This window comes from Anolis carolinensis, chromosome 5 (assembly GCF_035594765.1).
Source record: "Anolis carolinensis isolate JA03-04 chromosome 5, rAnoCar3.1.pri, whole genome shotgun sequence".
NCBI classification, from domain to species: Eukaryota; Metazoa; Chordata; class Lepidosauria; order Squamata; family Dactyloidae; genus Anolis; species Anolis carolinensis.
In genome coordinates, this window is record NC_085845.1 from 164,683,546 (window position 1) to 164,702,659 (window position 19,114).

Sequence of the window (19,114 nt, forward strand, 5' to 3'; positions counted from 1 at the left end):
ACATTTATTATTGATTTTTAAAGAAGTGCTAGGAGTTTCTTAAAAACCCAAATCTAAGAATCTTTTAATGCCACATTAGGGACCTATTTGTGATTGGGAAACTGTAAATGTTATTGGACTCTCTGGTCACTGAAATCAGGACTGGTGAAGTGATCTCTACTTTTATCTGAAGGACTCCCTTCTTTTCAGACTAAATTGCCTTTTCAATGGATGACACTTTCATCAACTATGTGCCCTCCATAGTCATTAGTCATGCTAGTTGAGGCATCCAGTTTTGTAATGTGTATCAAATTTTGAGATTTTTATTATAGTTTCACTTTTGGAATATCTCAGCAAGTGGGCATCCAAATTGGAGAATTCTGGGAATTGTAGTCCAAATATGGAATGTTCCCAAGGTTTGGCAAATGGAATACAGTGGTTTAAAAAAGGATGAAAGAATTGCTAGTCCAAGGTCAGACTATTGCTCAGACAGTAGCTCCAACATGTTTGTCATCAGTTAGTTTAACCTTGAAATAAAGACAATCTAAATAGACCTAAGTGGCAATAATATAATCAAAACAGGAGAAAATACTACTATATTTCCTTCCTTTCTTTAATGCTATATAGATAATGTAAAAAGGTGAATAGTTAAGGGAGCAAATCAAATATTGACTGTGCTAACATTACATTTTATTTTTCTGTAGCTAACTATAAAAAAGTTTTATAGACGTGACTGCTTGACCCTGTGGCTGCCTCAAACCAAATGCATAAGAAGTGTGCCTCACAATATATATTAAGGTATGTAAATGCATACATGTAAATAGTATACCAGACATGAGAAAGGTTAAACATTTTATCAAAAAGATTGTAACTAAACAGACACACACAAATATATGTATTATCGTAATTTTTAAAAGGGATGGGAAATTAAAGCTGCTGGATTTCATTTCCCCTAAGCTTCAGCCAGCATTGCCCATGGTCAAAGGAAAAGGGTATTGTAGCCCAGTGTCCCTACCCTGGAATGAAAAAATTCAGTTTAATACATGATTGTTATATCCACTACAGAAACCACTGCAAAAGATTACACACTGCCAGCTTTGGTTGCCAAGACAGAAAATCCCCAGGCCAAATTTCTCCCTTGAATATGCAATCTTTGCTTTGAGCTGAAAGTATGCCATTTGGTGTATACATCAAGTGAAGTAACTGCATGAATGTTACAGCAAAGTGCATTACAATGACCGTTACACAGATTTGCTCAGTCACTTTTCATCAGTTGTTGTGAAAGATAAATGATGCTGAAAACTATGCCAGGATGCATTTGGAAGCTATGCATTTGCTGTGGTTCTTGTCCCAAATAATTGTTCACAGCCATCAGGTTTCTGTGCATCACATTTGTTCTATGATTCTTGCATGAATAATAGATTGATCATAAGTTGTACCCTTTATTTTTCAGAAGAATGCACATAACTTTTTGCTGTACCTAACAATCTTTTTTGAATGGTGTTAGTACTTGAATCAACAATGGTTGCTGAGCAATAAGGGCTTATTTGCCTTATGTTATTTCTTAATAAGGTTATTCTATAATAAGGTTAATTATGTTATTATTGTACTTGTTTTAAACATTCCTGGTTGTCTTTTTTCCAGGATTACTCAAGCTGATGCATATGATTAAGAAAGATAGGTAGAAGGCAGAAATTTGGACTTGAAAGTCCTTAACTGACATTTTAAATGAACAGTGCAAAGAAACAAAAGAAGACCAAAATAACTGTAGAACAAAACATCTCCTAAATAAAAAAATATGGTAGATTTAAACAAAAGTAGCAGCCCCTGGTGGTGCAGTGGATTAAACTGCTGAGCTGCTGAACTTGCTGACTGAAAGTTTGGTGGTTTAAATCCGGGGAATGGGGTGAGCTCCCGTTGTTAGCCCCAGCTTCTGCAACCTAGCAGTTCGAAAACATGCAAATGTGAGTAGATCAATAGGTACAGCTCTGGCGGGAAGGTAACGGCGCTCCATGCAGTATTGTCGGCCACATGACCTTGGAGGTGTCTATGGACAACGCTGGCTCTTCAGCTTAGAAATGGAGATGAGCACCACCACACCGAGTTGGATATGATTAGACTTAATGTCAGAGGAAAACCTTTGCCTTCACCTTACTTAGGAAGACCTTATGTGAGTAGGACAAATTAAAACGATGAGGGAATCAAAACACTGGGAAACTATCCAACAGAAAAATCGATAGCTTCAAAGTCAAACCTTTTAATGGACAACCTCCAGCATTAGTAACTAAAATTGAAAGTGCTGTCATAACACCGGGAAGTAATAAATCACCAGGTTGAGATGGCATCCCAGGAGAGCTCTTTTCAATCTTAAGAAAGAGAAAAAATAACCTATAGCCTAGAAATGTTTGATACACATTTCAGTCCCACATAAAGTGGACACTAGGGATTGTAGTAATACCACCGGATCATCACATTAATCTTCTATACAAAAAAAAAAAGATGCTCAGAATTTTACAACAAAGCCTTTTATCATATGTAGAGTGGCGTACCTTCAAACTGAATTTGGAAAATGAAAAGGCACCAGAGATCACATTGCGAGCATATGGTGATTAATTAAGTGTGCTAAAATATTTTAGAAGACAATCACGTTATACTTTACGAAACACAGCAAAGCCTTGAATTGGAAAAATTATGGATTGTTCTAAAAGGAAGAGATGTGCCACAACATTTGACTCTTCTGATGCATAATCTATATTCCAAACAAGACTATCAGAAAAGCATTTAAAAAACCAGAATAATTTCCAACTGGTAAAGGGGTTATACAAAGTTGCATAATATCATCCTACCTGTTTAATTGATATGCAGAACGTATCATATCGAGGACAGATTAGGGACTCAGGCCCCATCTACAATGCCATATAATCCAGTTTCTGAATCTGCTTTGAACTGGATTACATATAAAATCATGTAATCCAGTTCAAAGCAGATAATCTGGATTCAAAAGCTGGATTCTATGGCAGTGTAGGTTCAGCCTCAGACAAAGGGCACAAGAAAATCTAAGGGGGGAAACCAACTAACTTACTATATGTAGATTTTTTCCGTTTCAGGAGCTACCTGAGAATCTGCAAGTCGCTTCTGGTGTGAGAGAAGCCCCCGGTGGTGCAATGGGCTAAACCCTTGTGCCAGTTGAACTGCTGACCGAAAGGTTGTTGGTTGGAATCCGGGGAGCAGGGTGAGCTCCTGTCTGTCGGCTTTAGCTCCCAATGGGGGGACATGAGAGAAGCCTCTCACAGGATGGTAAAACATCAAACACCCAGGTGTTCCTTGAGCAACATCCTTGCAGACAGCCAATTCTCTCACACCAGAAGCGATATATACAGATGATACCATATTAATAGCAAATGTTAGTGAGGAGAAGAAATTACTACTAATGAGAGATAAGGAAGAACCAGAGTTAGAGCAAAATAGTCAGAAGACAAAAAGCAATGACCACAGTTTACACAATTTTAAAGGAGACAGTGAAGACATCGTTGTAGCGAAATATCTATATTTAGCTTTCAAATCAAAATAGAGACTTGCAGTCAGGAATTCTATAGAAGATGACTTGGAAGGGCAGCTATGAAGCAATTCGTTGTAAAGTGTAAAATTATTATTGAATACTTAAAGTCAGGATTGTTTGTACTACAGTATTTCTGATTTCTATGTAAGGTTGCAAAAGCCAAACAGTATTTAAAAAAACAACATAGCAAGAAAAACCAGCTCATTTAAAATGTAGTGCTGTCAGAGAATCCTATTAATACCTTGGGCATCCAATAAAATAAATGAATCTGAAAGGAAATCAAGTCGGAAATCAACATGACGTGGTAGTCAAAGTGGCACCAAAGTGCTGTGACTGTATATTGTAAGATTAATGATTAATAGGATGATTAATAGGATGACCTAATGATGGGAAATGTAGAAGTCATGGCAACAGGAAAAGAGGATGCCCATGTCACAGATGAACTGAGTCAATATAGGAAGCAATGGCCCTGAGTTTGCAAGACTGTTGACTACAGTATTGATTACTGGGGCTCATGGAGGCCTTTCATTCATAAGCCTAACCTTATAACATTTGAAGTTTATTTTGTTAATTTTCTAACACTTCTCTACTATTAAATTTTGTTCTGGGTGTATAGTGTACATTTTTTGGGGAAAATGTAAACAAACAAAAAATTTCAGAATCATAAGCTATTAAGGATGAGTCCCCGCTGAGCTGCTGAACTTGTTGACCGAAAAGTCCGTGGTTCGAATGTGAGGAATGGGGTGAGCTTTTGCTGTTAGCCTCAGCTTCTGCCAACCTAGCAGTTCAAAAACATGCAAATGTGAGCAGATCAATAGGTATCGCTCTGGCATGAAGGTAACAGCACTCCAAGCAGTCATGCCGGCCACATGACTTTGGAAGTGTCTACAGACAAGGCTGGCTCTTCGACTTAGAAATGGAGATGAGCACCAACCCCCAGAGTCGGACATGACTAGACTTAATGTCAGGAGAAAACTTTACCTTTACCTTAAGGATGTAGACATTTCTGGGATGCCCTATTTATTTATCAAATAGGATAGGAAAGGTTGAGCATTCCTTATTTGGAATTCCAAAATCTGAAATACTCAAAAATTTGAAATTGTACAAATAAGTGCCTTAGATATTGATTCATGTGCTTGATTCATGGTACACAAACTTTGTTTCATATTGTGTATGAAATTACTTCAAGGTGCATAAGAAACATACAGTATAAGGATTTAGTAGTATTTAGATTGGGAGCTCATCTCCAAGATATCTCAGTATGTAGTAAATTTTTTAAAAAATTAAAATTTTAAAACCCTTCTGGTCCAAACATTTTGATAGGGTACGCTCAACCTGGGGTGCATCTACACTGTAGAAGTAATACAGTTTGACACCACTTTAACTGTCATCACTCAGTGTGATGGAATTCTGTGATCCCTATTCAATCCAGGAGGAAATTCACACTATATATATATATGTGTGTGTGTGTGTATAGATATAAATATAGATATATATGAATGACTTGGGATTCATCTACATCAGGCATGGGCAAACTTGGGCCCTCCAGGTGTTTTGGACTTCAACTGGCTGTTAGGAATAATGGGAGTTGAAGTCCAAAACACCTGGAGGGCCCATGTTTGCCCATACCTGATCTACATCGTTGAATTAAGGCGGTTTGATATCACTTGAACTGCCATTGCTCTATGCTTTGGAAGCATGGGAGTTGTAGTTTAAAGAAGCACCAGCACTCTTTGACACAGAAGGCTAGAGACTTTTAAAAAGTACAACTCCCCAGATTCCATAGGAATTAGCTGTGGCTGTTAAAGTGGTTGTTGACCTGCATTAATTCTACAGTGTAAAATACACCCCCCTGGATTGGGTTGCTGTGAGTTTTCTGGGCTGTATGGCCATTTTCCAGAAGCATTATCTCCTGACGTTTCGCCCACATCTCTGGCAGGCATCCTCAGAGGTTGTGAGGTTTGTTGGAAACTAAGCAAGTGGGGTTTATATATCTGTGTAATTAATGTTCATGGTGGGAGAAAGAATTCTTGTCTGTTTGAGGCAAGTGTGAATGTTGCAGTTGGCCTTTAAGTTTCAAGGTCTGGCTGCTTACTGCCTGGGGGAATTCTTTGTTGGAAGGGAAGCCACTGAAATCCACAAGCATGTGGACAATTTCAATAGAAAGGAGGAAACCACGAAAATGAACAACATCTGGCTCCCAGTATTAAAAAAAACCTCTAAAATCAGAGTAGTAAATAAATAACAACACTCTGAAAACAGGGGTGTTCCAGACATGAATCAATTTGGGCCAGCTAAATTTGGAGCCCCGGTGGCGAAGTATGTTAAAGCACTGAGCTGCTGAACTTGCAGACGGAAAGGTCCCAGGTTCAAATCCCGAGAGCGGAGTGCGCGCCCGCTGTTGCTCCAACTTCTGCCAACCTAGCAGTTCGAAAACATGCCAATGTGAGTAGATCAATAGGTACCGCTCCGGCGGGAAGGTAACGGCGTTCCATGCAGTCATGCCGGCCACATGACCTTGGAGGTGTCTACAGACAACGCCGGCTCTTCAGCTTAGACAACCCCCCAGAGTCAGACATGACTGGACTTAACGTCAGGGGAAACCTTTACCTTTTAACACCTCCCAACAAAGGATCCCCCAGGCAGGAAGCAGCCAGGCTTTGAAGCTGCAAGGCCATTCAATGCTAATCAAGGTGATTAATTTCAACATTCACACCTGCCTCAACCAGACAAGAGTTCTTTCTTCCACCTTGGACATTCCACAGATGTATAAACCTCACCTGACTAGTTTCCAACATACCTCACAACCTCTGAGGATGCCTGCCATAGATGCAGGCGAAACGTCAGGAGAGAATGGTTCTGGAACATGGCCATACAGCCCGGAAAACTCACAGCAACCCGGTGATTTCGGCCATGCGATTCTTCGACAACATTCGATTCCCTTTAAGACCCAACTCTGTTTCTACAATGCACAACGAAAAAGGGAGCCTTTCTTTGCTGGTTGGTTCTTCGAGCTGTCTGTCAACAGACGGGCGAACCATAGCAACGGGTCCGCCAAAGAACCCGCCCGCACACGGCTCTGGCTTTCGGCGCATCAAGCTTGGCCCCTCCGCCTCAAACTCCGCCCCCTGTTGGTCCGTTTCCTAGCAACCGTCCGCGTGGCGGCCCTGCTGAGGCGGAAGGGAGGCAGTGGGCCGGAGAGGGTCTGCGGTGCCAGTCATGGCCCAGGTGCCCAAGCCCCGGGCCCTCTCCCCTCCTCCGCCTCCCGAGCAGCCCGCCCTTTTCTATGGCCCCGTGGAGCCCGGGAACCCGGTGGTGGAAAACTTCGAGCGGGACCTGCACGACTGCCTGGGTTTATTGCGACGGACGCGGGAGGCGGGGGGCAAGAGCGCAAGGGAGCGGGACCTGCACCGGCGAGGGTAAACAACAACAACAGCTATAATGATAGTAGTAATTGTTGAGGTGGTGACCAATCCCTTCTATTTACAGGGCTAAAAACCTTGTAAAGCAGGCCAGGGCAAACTTGGGCCCTGCTTCCTGGTGTTTTGGACTTCAACTCCCACAATTCCTAACAGCCGGTAGGCTGTTAGGAATTGTGGGAGTTGGAGTCCAAAACACCAGGAGGCAGGGCCCAAGTTTGCCCATGCCAGCCTTAGTGTTACTGTGTCAATAATAATAATAATAATAATAATAATAATAATAATAATAATAATAATAATAATAATTATTATGAATAATAATAAACAAGAAATTTATATTCAAATTGTAAACTAATGTCTATGAATGTAAGAACTGGATACATTTGTTTACCAAAGCGTGTGTATTTGTAACATTTACCCAGTTCCTTGAAAGACCGCCCTATACAGTATCATCTTACACAACCATTAGAGATTTATGGCCTGGAAATTTGCCTGTCTCTGTATCCTCCCTGCTTCTGAAGAAGTAGATTCAAGTCTGTGAAAGCTGATGCTATCCACTTCTTGTTTGGAGTGCTATTCTGAGCACCATATTCAAAAGAGATATTGATAAGCTGGAAGTTGTCTGGAGACCAGGCCCAATGAGGAGCGTCTTAAAGAACTGGGCATACTTAGCTTGCAGAAGAGAAAGTTGAGAGGAGACATGATAGCCATGTATAAATATGTGGAAGGGTGTCATAAGGAAGAGGGAGCAGACTTGTTTTCTGCTACCTTTGAAACTAGGACTAGGAGCAATGGGTTCAAATTACAGGAAAGGAGATTCCACCTGAACATTAGGAAGAACTTCCTGACCATACGAGCTGTTCAACAGTGGAACTCTCTGCCTCGGACAGCCTTTATTTATTTATTTATTTGCTCCAGTTCTACCTCACCTTTCTCTACCTCAAAGAGGACTCAAGGCAGCTTACATTGAGGCAATTATTCAATGCCTTAAAACATATAATACAGACATTAAAATTAAATTAGATTAAAAACAGAAATATTAAACATTTAAAAACGTTACATTACATTATAATCATGCCATCCATAGTCATAGTCCAGGCCTTTCCATAGTCAATTCCATATTTTCCAGATCTGTCATTGCACTCCCCTATTCACTAAAAGCCTGCTCCCACAGCCAAGTTTTTATCTTTCTTCTAAAGGCTAGGAGAGAGGGGGCTGAGCTAATGTAACTGGGGAGGGAGTTTCATAGCCGAGGAGCCACCACTGAGAAGGCCCTGTCTCTCGTTCCTACCAGTCCCTGTGAAGGAGGCGGGACTGTGAGCAGGTCCTCCCCGGACAATCTTAATTTCCAAGGTGATTCATAGGGAGAGATGCATTCAGACAGGTAAGCTGGGCCAGAACTGTTTAGGCCTCCCACACAGGCAGAGCCGGTCCAACAATGAGGTGAATTAAGCGGTCGCTTCAGGCGCCAAACATACAGGGGCGCAGTCGAGACTGCTTTTTCTGTTGATTTGTTGTAAAACATGATGTTTTGGTGCTTAATTTGTAAAATCTTAATGTAATTTGATGTTTAATAGGCTTTTCCTTAATCCATCCTTATTATCCAACATTTTTGCTTATTCAATGCTTTTATTTTTCAGTGATTGTTTTTTTTTGGGGGGGGGGGGGCGCCAAAATTCTGTTCGCCTACACTAGAAAAATACCTAGGGCCGGCTCTGCACACAGGCCCTATCTTCCAGGATCTGCTCTCAGGTTTTCTCGTTTAAACTGGATTATATGAGTCCTTACTTCCAGATAATCTAGGATAAACTGAAAACCTGGGATCAGATCCTGGGATATAGGGTCTGTCTGAAAGGGCCCGGAGTGTGGTGGAAGCTCCTTCCTTGGAAACTTTTAAACAGACGATGGATGGCCATCTGTCAGAGATACTTTGTGCTTTTCCTGCATGGCACGAGGTTGAACTAGATGGCACATGTGGTCTCTTCCAACTCTATTATTTTATGATGCTAAATATTCCTGGGATAAAATAAAAGTGGAAGTAAATGAATCATTAACTAATATCAGCATTGCAATATAACAACAACAAACAACACCCAAAACGAGATTGACCCTCTCATTATTTCACTTACATCTTTTTCTTGTACTTGTAAATAAACCTGTCTACACATTTATAAAGAAGCAGAGTGATCAAGTGGTGGCTGAAAGTTCATCATCTTGCTGATATAAGTGAGTATCCTAAGAACCATAACTGAAGCACCACATTGTTCTATTTTCCCCACCAATAATTTCAAGCAACAGTTTGGAAATGGCATTGGTGTACTCAGTCCCTTTGCTAGAAAGAAAGTATAGCAGTGAGCAGAACAACATATCATTGCAGAATGGCTCAAACTGTGGATCCCAAAACATCCCTGAGACAGAGGGGTCATGAAGATATTATAGCAATCATTAAGCAGGACAAAGGTTCAGTAAGGCAATCTGAAAACTGCTCCGTGTCCATTGGCCTGATTGTATATACCCCATGAGGTGTCCTTAGAAGTCTGGGAACCATCCTCTAAATGCTATTCATTTATTATAGGTGACAAGAGTTGTACCCCCATAAGTTCCATTATGAATAAGAAAATGACATTTTAAAGAATGATACGGGTAAAGGGGATCTGTGCTTTCATTAGTGAAAGACAGAAACTTCCAGCTAGAAGACCTTGTAAAAACCAAGGAAAATTACGCTTCTGTAACTCAAATGAATTCAGATTTTCAACTTACTGAAGCCTACATCTGAGAATATCATTTTGGCTGAAATGCATGGGAATCATAATAAACTCTGATCAGCATATTGGACTATAATCCCTCTCTTGGTTTTGTTTGATTTTGGTGCAGCAGTGATTTAGATATTGAATAAGACTTTGGAGACAAGGGTTCAATTCCCTACTCAGCTGTGGAAATTCACGGGGTGACCTGGGGCAAGTTACATTCTCTCAGCCTCACAGCAAGGCAAGGGCAAATCCCTTCTGAACAAATCTTATCAAGAAGACTCTGTGATAGGTTGGCCTTAGGACTGCTTAAGTCAGAAAAAATGTAAAGGCACACAACAGTAGCAACAGCAATGATCATTAATGGACAAACATTCTAGGAATTATTGCAGACATTACTCTCATTTGTGTAAATTATTGCTGAGGTGAGCAAACTACTAGTTAGAACAGTGTAACAAGGGAGAATGTGACATGTCAAAGACCTGAAAGGTTGACCATACTCCTTTCTTTCATAATTAGGAAAAACATACACACATATTCTGTGATTTTCTTCATCACAGAGGAGACATGATGTTATTAAACTACCCCAATGGTGTTGAACCTCACCTAAAAGGAGACCATTCCTATATGCATATTATTTTTATGGCTATTCTAGTTGCTATAACATTTGTCTTTGAAAAAAAGTTTTCTTGCATCAATGGCATGTGAGAATAAACTAATTTGGTATTTTGGACAATAACAAGTCTTCTGTCACAACTTTTGATGGACACAATTGCCAGTTATCTCACTAGTTATGGGTGCACTGCTTTGAATATAATTTAAAGTTCATTGAGGAAGACCTTCCATGCTGTGCTACAGTCTTTCTAGTACAGTGGTTCCCAGCCTTTTTTTCCCCACCAGGGACCACTTTGACCAGGGTCCACTGTTCAACATTAGTACCAAAAGATTTACGAATCAGTTTTTGGTCAACCTTAGATTCTGTTTGGTTATTTGGGGTGCTGATTCAGAAAATTGCATTGGATAGACCACATCAGCTCTAGTTTCTGTTACAGAACATAAGCCATCCAGTAGTCGCCATATGCTCACCCACAGAAAACCATATTTAATAATCTAGAGCTGATGTGGTCTATTCAATGCAATTTTCTGAATCAGCACTCCAAATAACCCCAGGAACTTGCCTAAAAACAAAGACACCAAGGTGCCCCCGCTTCCAGGCATCACATGGAACGGCTCCATTCAGGGGAGGAGAAGCAGCAGTCAGGAGGCTTTTTGTTGCGCCTTCTGTGGGTAGTCAGTCTCTCCCCTCCCAACATCCCCGTTGCCTGGTTTTGCGAGACCAGTCTCTCTTGTTGCAACGGTGTAGTAATGGTGAGGCCGCGGACTATATTTTGGTTCTTGGAGACCAGTGATGGTCCATGGACCACAGGTTGGGAACCACTGTTCTAGTAAAATGATTAAAGAACATCATGTTCTACTCAGCATAGAACTACAGATTTGGAAAATCTGACAACTAAAAAAGAAAGGGGGGGGGAGGAAGAGAGAAGAATCTAATTGATCTATATCAGCATATGCTTGTGCATCAATCCACTTCTTCAGAGGCCAGATAAGAGTGATATTAAAACCACAGATTTAAGACTAGTAACAGATGTGGGAGGAGAGTATAATAAGCTTACTAATGAGTGTGGGAAAGTACAATGGTGAAGGAATCAAACTTTTTAAAGCCCTGCCAGATGCATTCAGGAAGAGGAAAAGGGAGGGTGGACCTATGTTTTCTGTTTTTGTTCTGTTCGTAGCGTTTTTTTCATGTTCTCAATTCTTCTGCCTGGGAACCAATGGAAAGGAAATAATTTATTCCTGGAGGTTTCCTCATATCTTCAGAACAATATACGTGATTTCACTTTTCCACTAATCATGTTTTCACTTGTTCACTTGGGTCCTCCCGTACAAGCTACACCTACTTATTGGTACCTCCATTATTTATCCCATTAAAAATAATAGGGTTTGTTGTTATCTGTGGTTTTACATATCCACACAAAATCCAGGAATGTATATTGCTGTGGATATCAGGGTCGTACTATATTATGAAAGACAATGTAAAACTTAGTGGCTTTTGTCCTATTTTCAAACCTCTAATTGCCTATGGTGATTTTTTTTTAAATAGGGTAACGGCATTGTTTAACATTTGGAACAACTACAAGCCTCGATTTCCTGACTGGTATTACAATGAAAAGCTTGTGAAAGTCGGTGATCAACTTGTGGAAATGAAAGTAAGAGATATTCTTAATGAATAGGGCTTAATAACCCACTCCCGAATTCTGTGTATATTCTACTAGTTGTTAATACTTCACTGTGTCTGGTGAACTAAGTTGTGTCTATAATAGCTTATGCCTTTATGTCAGTGACCATATTATTATTCGATTAAAGAGTATAAATGAAAATTGTATCTCCCTTTCAGTATTTTGCAGTGAAAACAGTCTAAATAATATTTTAACCAACTTTATATTGTTGTGCTTTTAACTTGATTTAAGTCTAAAAAGGTAAAGGTAAAGCTGTATGTGGTCAGTAAAGTCTTTTTCTTTGGCCTTCTATGGGTTCCCTATGCTAAAATGTTTTAGAATTTTTCACTTTGTTTTACTTAGGAATTAAAGAGCCATGACCATAACAACTTGACCTTTTCTTCTTCTTCCGCTTAAGGCTGTTGTCTTTGCTTCCCTCATTGTGTTATCCTCTCCTTTGAATTTTGTCCCTGTTGTTGAGCTTGCTGTTGTTGTTTTCACAAAACTGTTCTGAGGCCAATCGAACATTCACTACTCTGGATTGGCCCTGGGATAACGAGCCAGTGTAGATCTGCCCCCAGTGGATTTATTATATTTTAGATTATTAATACAGTTCACGCCTGGGTACAAACCAGTCAAAGCTGAACATTTGGATAATTGCAACCACTTGTAACTAGAGGGTTTTATGCATATTTGTCACTAAAATATTTTAAAATGACAATTTTTGCTTCATAATGCAGAAAAATAATACAGTACTGAAATCTATATTGCGTTGTATTTGCCGCCTAGATCAGAGTTACCCCCACATAATACTTGCTTTAATCCTGTTACATTTTGTAGGGGTTGCTTCTCAGCAGATACATAGGATTGTACTGTAAATGTATTATATATAATTTAACAACAACCCAGAATGTATGGGTTACCTGGTTTTTTGTTTTTGTTTCCAGGAATATAAACTAGCACTTTCACATTGCTATGGCCGATATCTTCAGCAAATTACTAGTGTAAATATAAACAAACTTGAAAGTGTGCACGAATTGAAGACCAATTTTTTCCCGAATGGATTTAAAGATCCAATTGCTACACGCACCGTAAGTACATAGGTTGAGTCTACAAATAAATATTATATAATGTTTCCTTTAAAAAAAGTAAAGGTTTCCCCTGACGTTAAGTCCAGTCATGTCTGACTCTGGGGTTGGTGCTCATCTCCATTTCTAAGCCGAAGAGCTGGCGTTATCCGTAGACACCTCCAAGGTCATGTGGCCGGCATGACTGCATGGACTGCCGTTACCTTCCCACTGGAGCGGTACCTATTGATCTACTCACATTGGCATGTTTTTGAACTCCTAGGTTGGCAGAAGCTCGATCAACAGTGGGCGCTCACTCCGCTCTCGGGATTTGAACCTGGGACCTTTCGGTCTGCAAGTTCAGCAGCTCTGTGCTTTAACACACTTCACCACCAGGGCTGCATCTAATGTTTCCTTAGTTTGGCATAAATCAGGCTGTTTGTACTTCCTTAAGGATGAAATGAAAATACTTCACATTATTCTGCAATGCTTCCTTGTGCTAAACAGAGTTAGGGTATCCATGATCTTTAAGCTGTTATGGCACTCTGTCTTCTCTTATCATTGGCCATTGGCAGGGAATTGTAATTCAAAAATATTTGGAGGACCACCCCTCTACTTTTGCAGTAAGGGCTATCTCTACAGATCTATAATTGCAGATTTAATGCAGATCTAGTGCAGCATTTTTTTTGGCATACTTCAAAATTGGGCTCAGTGCATAATAACTGCAAAAATATTTGCCTTAAAATTAATTTTTAAGTAAGCTGAGTGGCTGGGTTATAGAAATGATAGAGTGCTTGTCATAATGTGTGCCCCATTTTGGGGCTGCAACAGCTAGCCATGGACCTTGGGACACAGCAGTATGTAGGAATGACTTTTCCAGTGAATAGACTCTGAGAGAGTTGGAGGAAACCAACAAATTTAGGGAGCACATTAGGGACATGGAAGTGAGAACAAAAGGAAAAGAATAAGGAGGGACAGAGTAGTTTGGAGACTAGACCAGTGAAGTGATAAGATGGCTTGAAGAGATGAAAGGAATTCAGAGCGAAGAAAAGGATGGGAGGATAGAGGAGAATGAGAAACCCAGAGACCGGAAGACCTGAACAGATAAGGAAAGGTTAAGGAAATGGGCATCAAGAGTTCAGAGGAGTTTCAAGATTGCAAAGGGTTGGGTTACTTAGGCAACACTGCTATAGGTGCAAGTATGAAGACCTCACTACAAGAAATAAGTCCTGAAGGCTCAGGAGAAATATCAGATTCTTTATCATGTATAAACCAGTGTTTCACCGACCCTGGGGTTTTCAGGTGCCATGTTGCCCACATCACGTGGAAAATGAAATCATGGTTACACAGTATACTACTTAAGTAATTAAAAGGTGAAGACTTAATGGAAGGAAGAGTGAAATAGAAAATCTGGTGAGAAAGAAAGTTCTGAGGAATCAGAGGCGATTAAAATCAGGGTAGAGAAATCACTTGAAGATTTAAGAAGGGAAGGGGCTAAGTACTATTGCTGGCATGGAGTGGAGAAGTAAAAAAGTTGGGGAAATAAACAACATGGTTGAATTCTACACTGTGATTTTAAATATTCGGTTTCATTAGTTTGTTTTATTCATTTTAGTTCCATGTTTTGCAAGTGTGGCTTACTTGCCTTTACAAAATGGTATGTGATGATGACATCGATCTCCTGAATCAGGAATCTGTGAAGACATGTTTTAGAATCTTGACCATATTGCAAATCATTATGCAGATGACGTTGCCACATGAGCATTTATGTTGGCTTGTTTATAATGGTATGTCATTCAGGTTCTTTTAACCAATCTTAAATATTATTGCATGTTTTGTGGAAAACAATTTGAAGACACCTGTCAGTGTTTTGATTTATTAAAATTTTAAGCTGTCAACATTTTAGATGAACGTCCCATTTTGAATTATAAGTCCCTTCTCTCCTTAAAGTCCACACCTCTCATCAGCTCCTACTCTATCAGAGAAAGTTGAGATGATAAAAAAAACAGTTCCTGAAGTTTTCTTCAGGTGTCTATTGCATGGAGCCATCTTGTTGGGAAGTATGACTCCAGAGCATTTCCAGTGCCCAATATTGTATTTGCTGAAGGCCCCAGTTATGTCCCATCTTTCCTAATGGACCTCTCAATGTATAAATGATATGTATAGATCTCAGCAAGCATGGGTGGGATAGCTCTGTCTGGGATCTCAAACCCTGAGTTATATAATCTGAAATGTATTTCTCACTACATTTGAAGCTTTATTTTGAACATTTGTTACAAAGTAAATAGGTTATTATATCACAGTTCAGTGGAGAAACTTTAATATAGAAGGATAAGAATCAATAAAATACAATAAAAGCATTTTTAAAACACAAAAGGGTGTTTGAGAGCCATGGTCCTGTGTATTTCTACATTTACCTCTTATACTTTGACTCCAAGAAATAGTTGGCTTGAAGCTATTTTTCTCCTGTCAGTGAAGTTGCTGCCATCTTTTTAGCTCCTCTTGTCAGCACTTTACACTATTATGCATTAAAATTCATCACTGCCTATGATCCCTCATAATTACATTAGTGGGTTTTTTTTTTGCTGTGCCAGGGGGGACTGTGACCTTGCCCTGAATCTCTCCTCAACCCCTCTCTGAATACCTGCATAATCCATATGCACATACAGATTGTGCAGGTATAATCTGTATGCACATACGGATTATCTTGCACATGTGAATGCACACACAGACTGCTCTATGTATTTGTAAAATATTAATCTGTCATTACAGGAACAATCCATATGTATACCATATGTAGACATTTGATGACCATTGGTCAATCAGCCAAGGTAAGGTAGGATAAACTGGAAATGTTTATACATCGCTTGAGGTTAGCTGTAAGAATGCATTTTATTTTGAAATTTGTATTATTGTGTTGGACAATGTGGTTTTTGTGTTACTTTTCAATGTTATTTGCTGAAACCATAATAAAGCATATAAATGTTTTTTATTGTAAAAGCTAACAGAGTAAATGAAACTATTAGATCCACCAAGTGATAAGATTTAGGGAAGAAAGGATGGATATCCGTAGTACACCTTAATGCTCCTGCCTATGGTAACAAGTCTAAGGCCTCCCAATTGGTTTCCTTTGGGTAAGGCTACTCAGAAGGTTTATGGGGCTTGGTGCAGACTTAATGTTGATAACCCTTTATTTATCTCAAGAAAGTCCTATGTGTGTAGAGAGCTATGATAGGCAACATAACTGGATCAGAAGAAACACATGTTATACAAAGAACTTGCCCCAGCTTGGCCCACCCCAGATACTGAGCAGTTCTGTTATGGGGCAGTGGGACAGAGGTGTTATTGAAACTACGGGATTCATTCCTCCAGGAGAGGTAGATTGAGCCCTTCATCTGTTCAAAGCTTGTGTGACCAAATTTCTTCCCACTTGCTTCCAAGAGAATGGCGATTAAATTTAAATTGAAGAACTTTGATAGGACAGGCCCATTTACCTTATTCTTGGCCATCACAATAAAAATTACTTACTTTACTTACTTCCAAGATCAGGATCTGGGGCCTGTAAAGTATTTTGGATGAGAACTGATAGAATGTACTTTGTATACCTGAAAAGATTTATTTCCTCATTTAATTTCTAAGTAACAGGTTCCTTTTTTGCTACAATGTGGTATCTGTTTAATGTTTACTTGCAATATGAAAACAGTTTGTTGTTTGGTTATAGCAGTGATTCCCAAAGTGGGTGCTACCGCCCCTCGTGGGCGCTGCAGCGATCCAGGGGGGTGGTGATGGCCACAGGTGCATTTGGGGGCAATGAATAACTGTATTCTGAGTTCAAAAAATAGTTTCCTAATTTCAAACTTCAATGTTTCTAATTTACACCTTTCCTTACTATATTTTACAAAAAGGGTAGAAACATTTATATATATATATATATATATATATATATATCTGTTTAACTTCTATTAAAATTTTTAAAAAATTAATTTCCAAGGGGCGCTGAGTAATATTTTTTCTGGAAAGGGGGCAGTAGGCCAAATAAGTTTGGGAACCACTGGGTTATAGTATAGATAAGCTTTCGATCATATAAGGTTGAACAGTAGTGCCATCATGTGGCTGCTGTTAATAGTGAAATTTTATCTGGTTTTATTAACTGGGTTATACAGTGCTGTACACCCTGAAGTATGGAATTGGAAGCTGAATTGAGAAAAACAACAACGAATCTTTTAAGTACCTACCCTTCCCTTGGCAATCTTTCCCTCAAAGGTATTGGGTTAATCCTTTCCATACAAGTAATAATTTATAGCTTGCTGAAAACCTGAAAAACAATTGGAAAAAAACTTTGAATGTATAACTTCTTACTTTCCACAAGCAGTTTGCAATATCCAGGCTAGATATACTGATAGGTTAAAATACTTCATTAAATCTTATTTCTGTTTAGCTTTCTGTTGATTGCATCTCCATTTGTGGCAATTATTTCACATCATGTATAATCATAAAGTTATGATGAATATATTGTTATTATGTACCATCTGCTTGACAGTCTCACTTCTGATGGAGAACTGGTTATTACTTGACTCTGCTTTGGCAGGTGTGATCACTCAGGACTTTACAACTCTGACACCATGGTGTAATGGACGAGGAATATGCTGTACTTTTTTTCTAGCGATCCCATTTTGTTTTGTACCATGCTTGCTAGGTATAAGTGCAGAAGTGTAGCGCAACACCCACCTTAGACATTCCTCCATGGCTTCAAATCATGGCATGTGGATTTGTTTCTGTGCTTCCTGGGTATCTGAGCTTAAAGCAATTGGTTAAAACGAATGCAGACCCACGGCCTTTCCCTATCACTGAACCTGAGATAGAAGTCAGACAGGTGTGGTTTATCTCTCTGCCTGCTAAGTAGTCAAGTGTATATTTAAAAGGGAGCCAAAACAATCCTTGGCCAGGATCTTATTGTTAGTTCCAATTAATGTATAATAATAATAATAATAATAATAATAATAATAATAATAATAATAATAACAACAACAACTTTATTTATACCCCGCCACCATCTCCCCAATGGGGACTCGGGGTGGCTTACATGGGGCCATGCCCAGGACAATACAATATAGCAAAATATAAAAACAACATATCATAATACAATTACACAATACAATAAATAATAATGTACAGTACAACACAAAGTCAAAAAAGCAATATAACAGGGTGGGCCACATGAACACTCAGTTAAAACTTGGGATGAGAAAGAGATAAGAATAAAAACCACGGGGAACAGGGACATAAGATAGAGAAACAGTCTAGAGGATAGATGTTGGGGGGAGTAACAAAAGAAGTGTATAATAGTTACTCTCCGAAAGCACACCGGAAGAGCCATGTTTTTAAATCTTTCCTAAAGGCTAAAAGAGTGGGGGCTTGCCTGATTTCAATGGGCAATGAGTTCCACAAATGGGGGGCCACAGCAGAAAAGGTCCTCTCCCTTGTTCCCACAAGGTGGGCCTGAGATATAGGCAGTGGCGACAGGAGGGCCTCCCCTGATGATCGGAGAGATCGGGCAGGTTTATGGTAGGAGATACGGTCACGAAGGTAGGTGGGTCCCAAACCGTTTAGGGCTTTATAAATGATGGTCTGCACCTTGAATTGGGACCGGAAAATGAACGGCAGCCAATGGAGCTCCTTAAACAAGGGAGTAGATCTCTCCCTGTAACTCGCCCCCGTTATTAATCTGGCAGCCGAGCGTTGGACCAGTTGTAATTTCTGAGCCGTCTTCAAGGGAAGCCCCACGTAGAGCGCATTACAGTAGTCCAGTCTAGAGGTAACTAAGGCATGGACCACCGTGGTCAAGTCAGACTTCACGAGGTATGGTCGCAGTTGGCGCACAAGTTTGAGTTGTGCAAAAGCCCTCCCGGCCACCGCCGACACCTGAGCCTCAAGCGTCAACGCTGAATCCAGGAGGACCCCTAAACTGCGGACCTGTGGTTTGAGGGGGGAGTGCAACCCCGTCCAGCACAGGTTGCCACCCAATACCCCGATCCGACGAGCGACTGACCAGGAGGGCCTCTGTCTT

The 19,114-nt window shown here is 40.0% G+C and overlaps 1 protein-coding gene across 8 annotated transcripts in view; it reads left to right on the forward strand.

Moving 5' to 3' along the window:
• The first annotated feature begins 6,649 nt into the window (after positions 1-6,649).
• The window catches only part of cfap54 (cilia and flagella associated protein 54), a 156,291-nt gene continuing 143,826 nt past the window's right edge, over positions 6,650-19,114 (forward strand). For 7 of the 8 annotated variants that reach the window (XM_062982828.1, XM_008110880.3, XM_062982829.1 and 4 more), the window contains exons 1-5: positions 6,651-6,957; positions 11,866-11,971; positions 12,928-13,071; positions 14,663-14,834; positions 15,820-15,878. In XM_062982828.1, coding sequence (XP_062838898.1) covers positions 6,758-6,957; positions 11,866-11,971; positions 12,928-13,071; positions 14,663-14,834; positions 15,820-15,878 — 681 coding nt within the window. In that variant the 5' untranslated portion in view covers positions 6,651-6,757. Of the gene's footprint in view, positions 6,958-11,865; positions 11,972-12,927; positions 13,072-14,662; positions 14,835-15,819; positions 15,879-19,114 lie in introns of all 8 variants that reach the window. The other variant, XM_062982835.1, reaches the window with a different exon arrangement.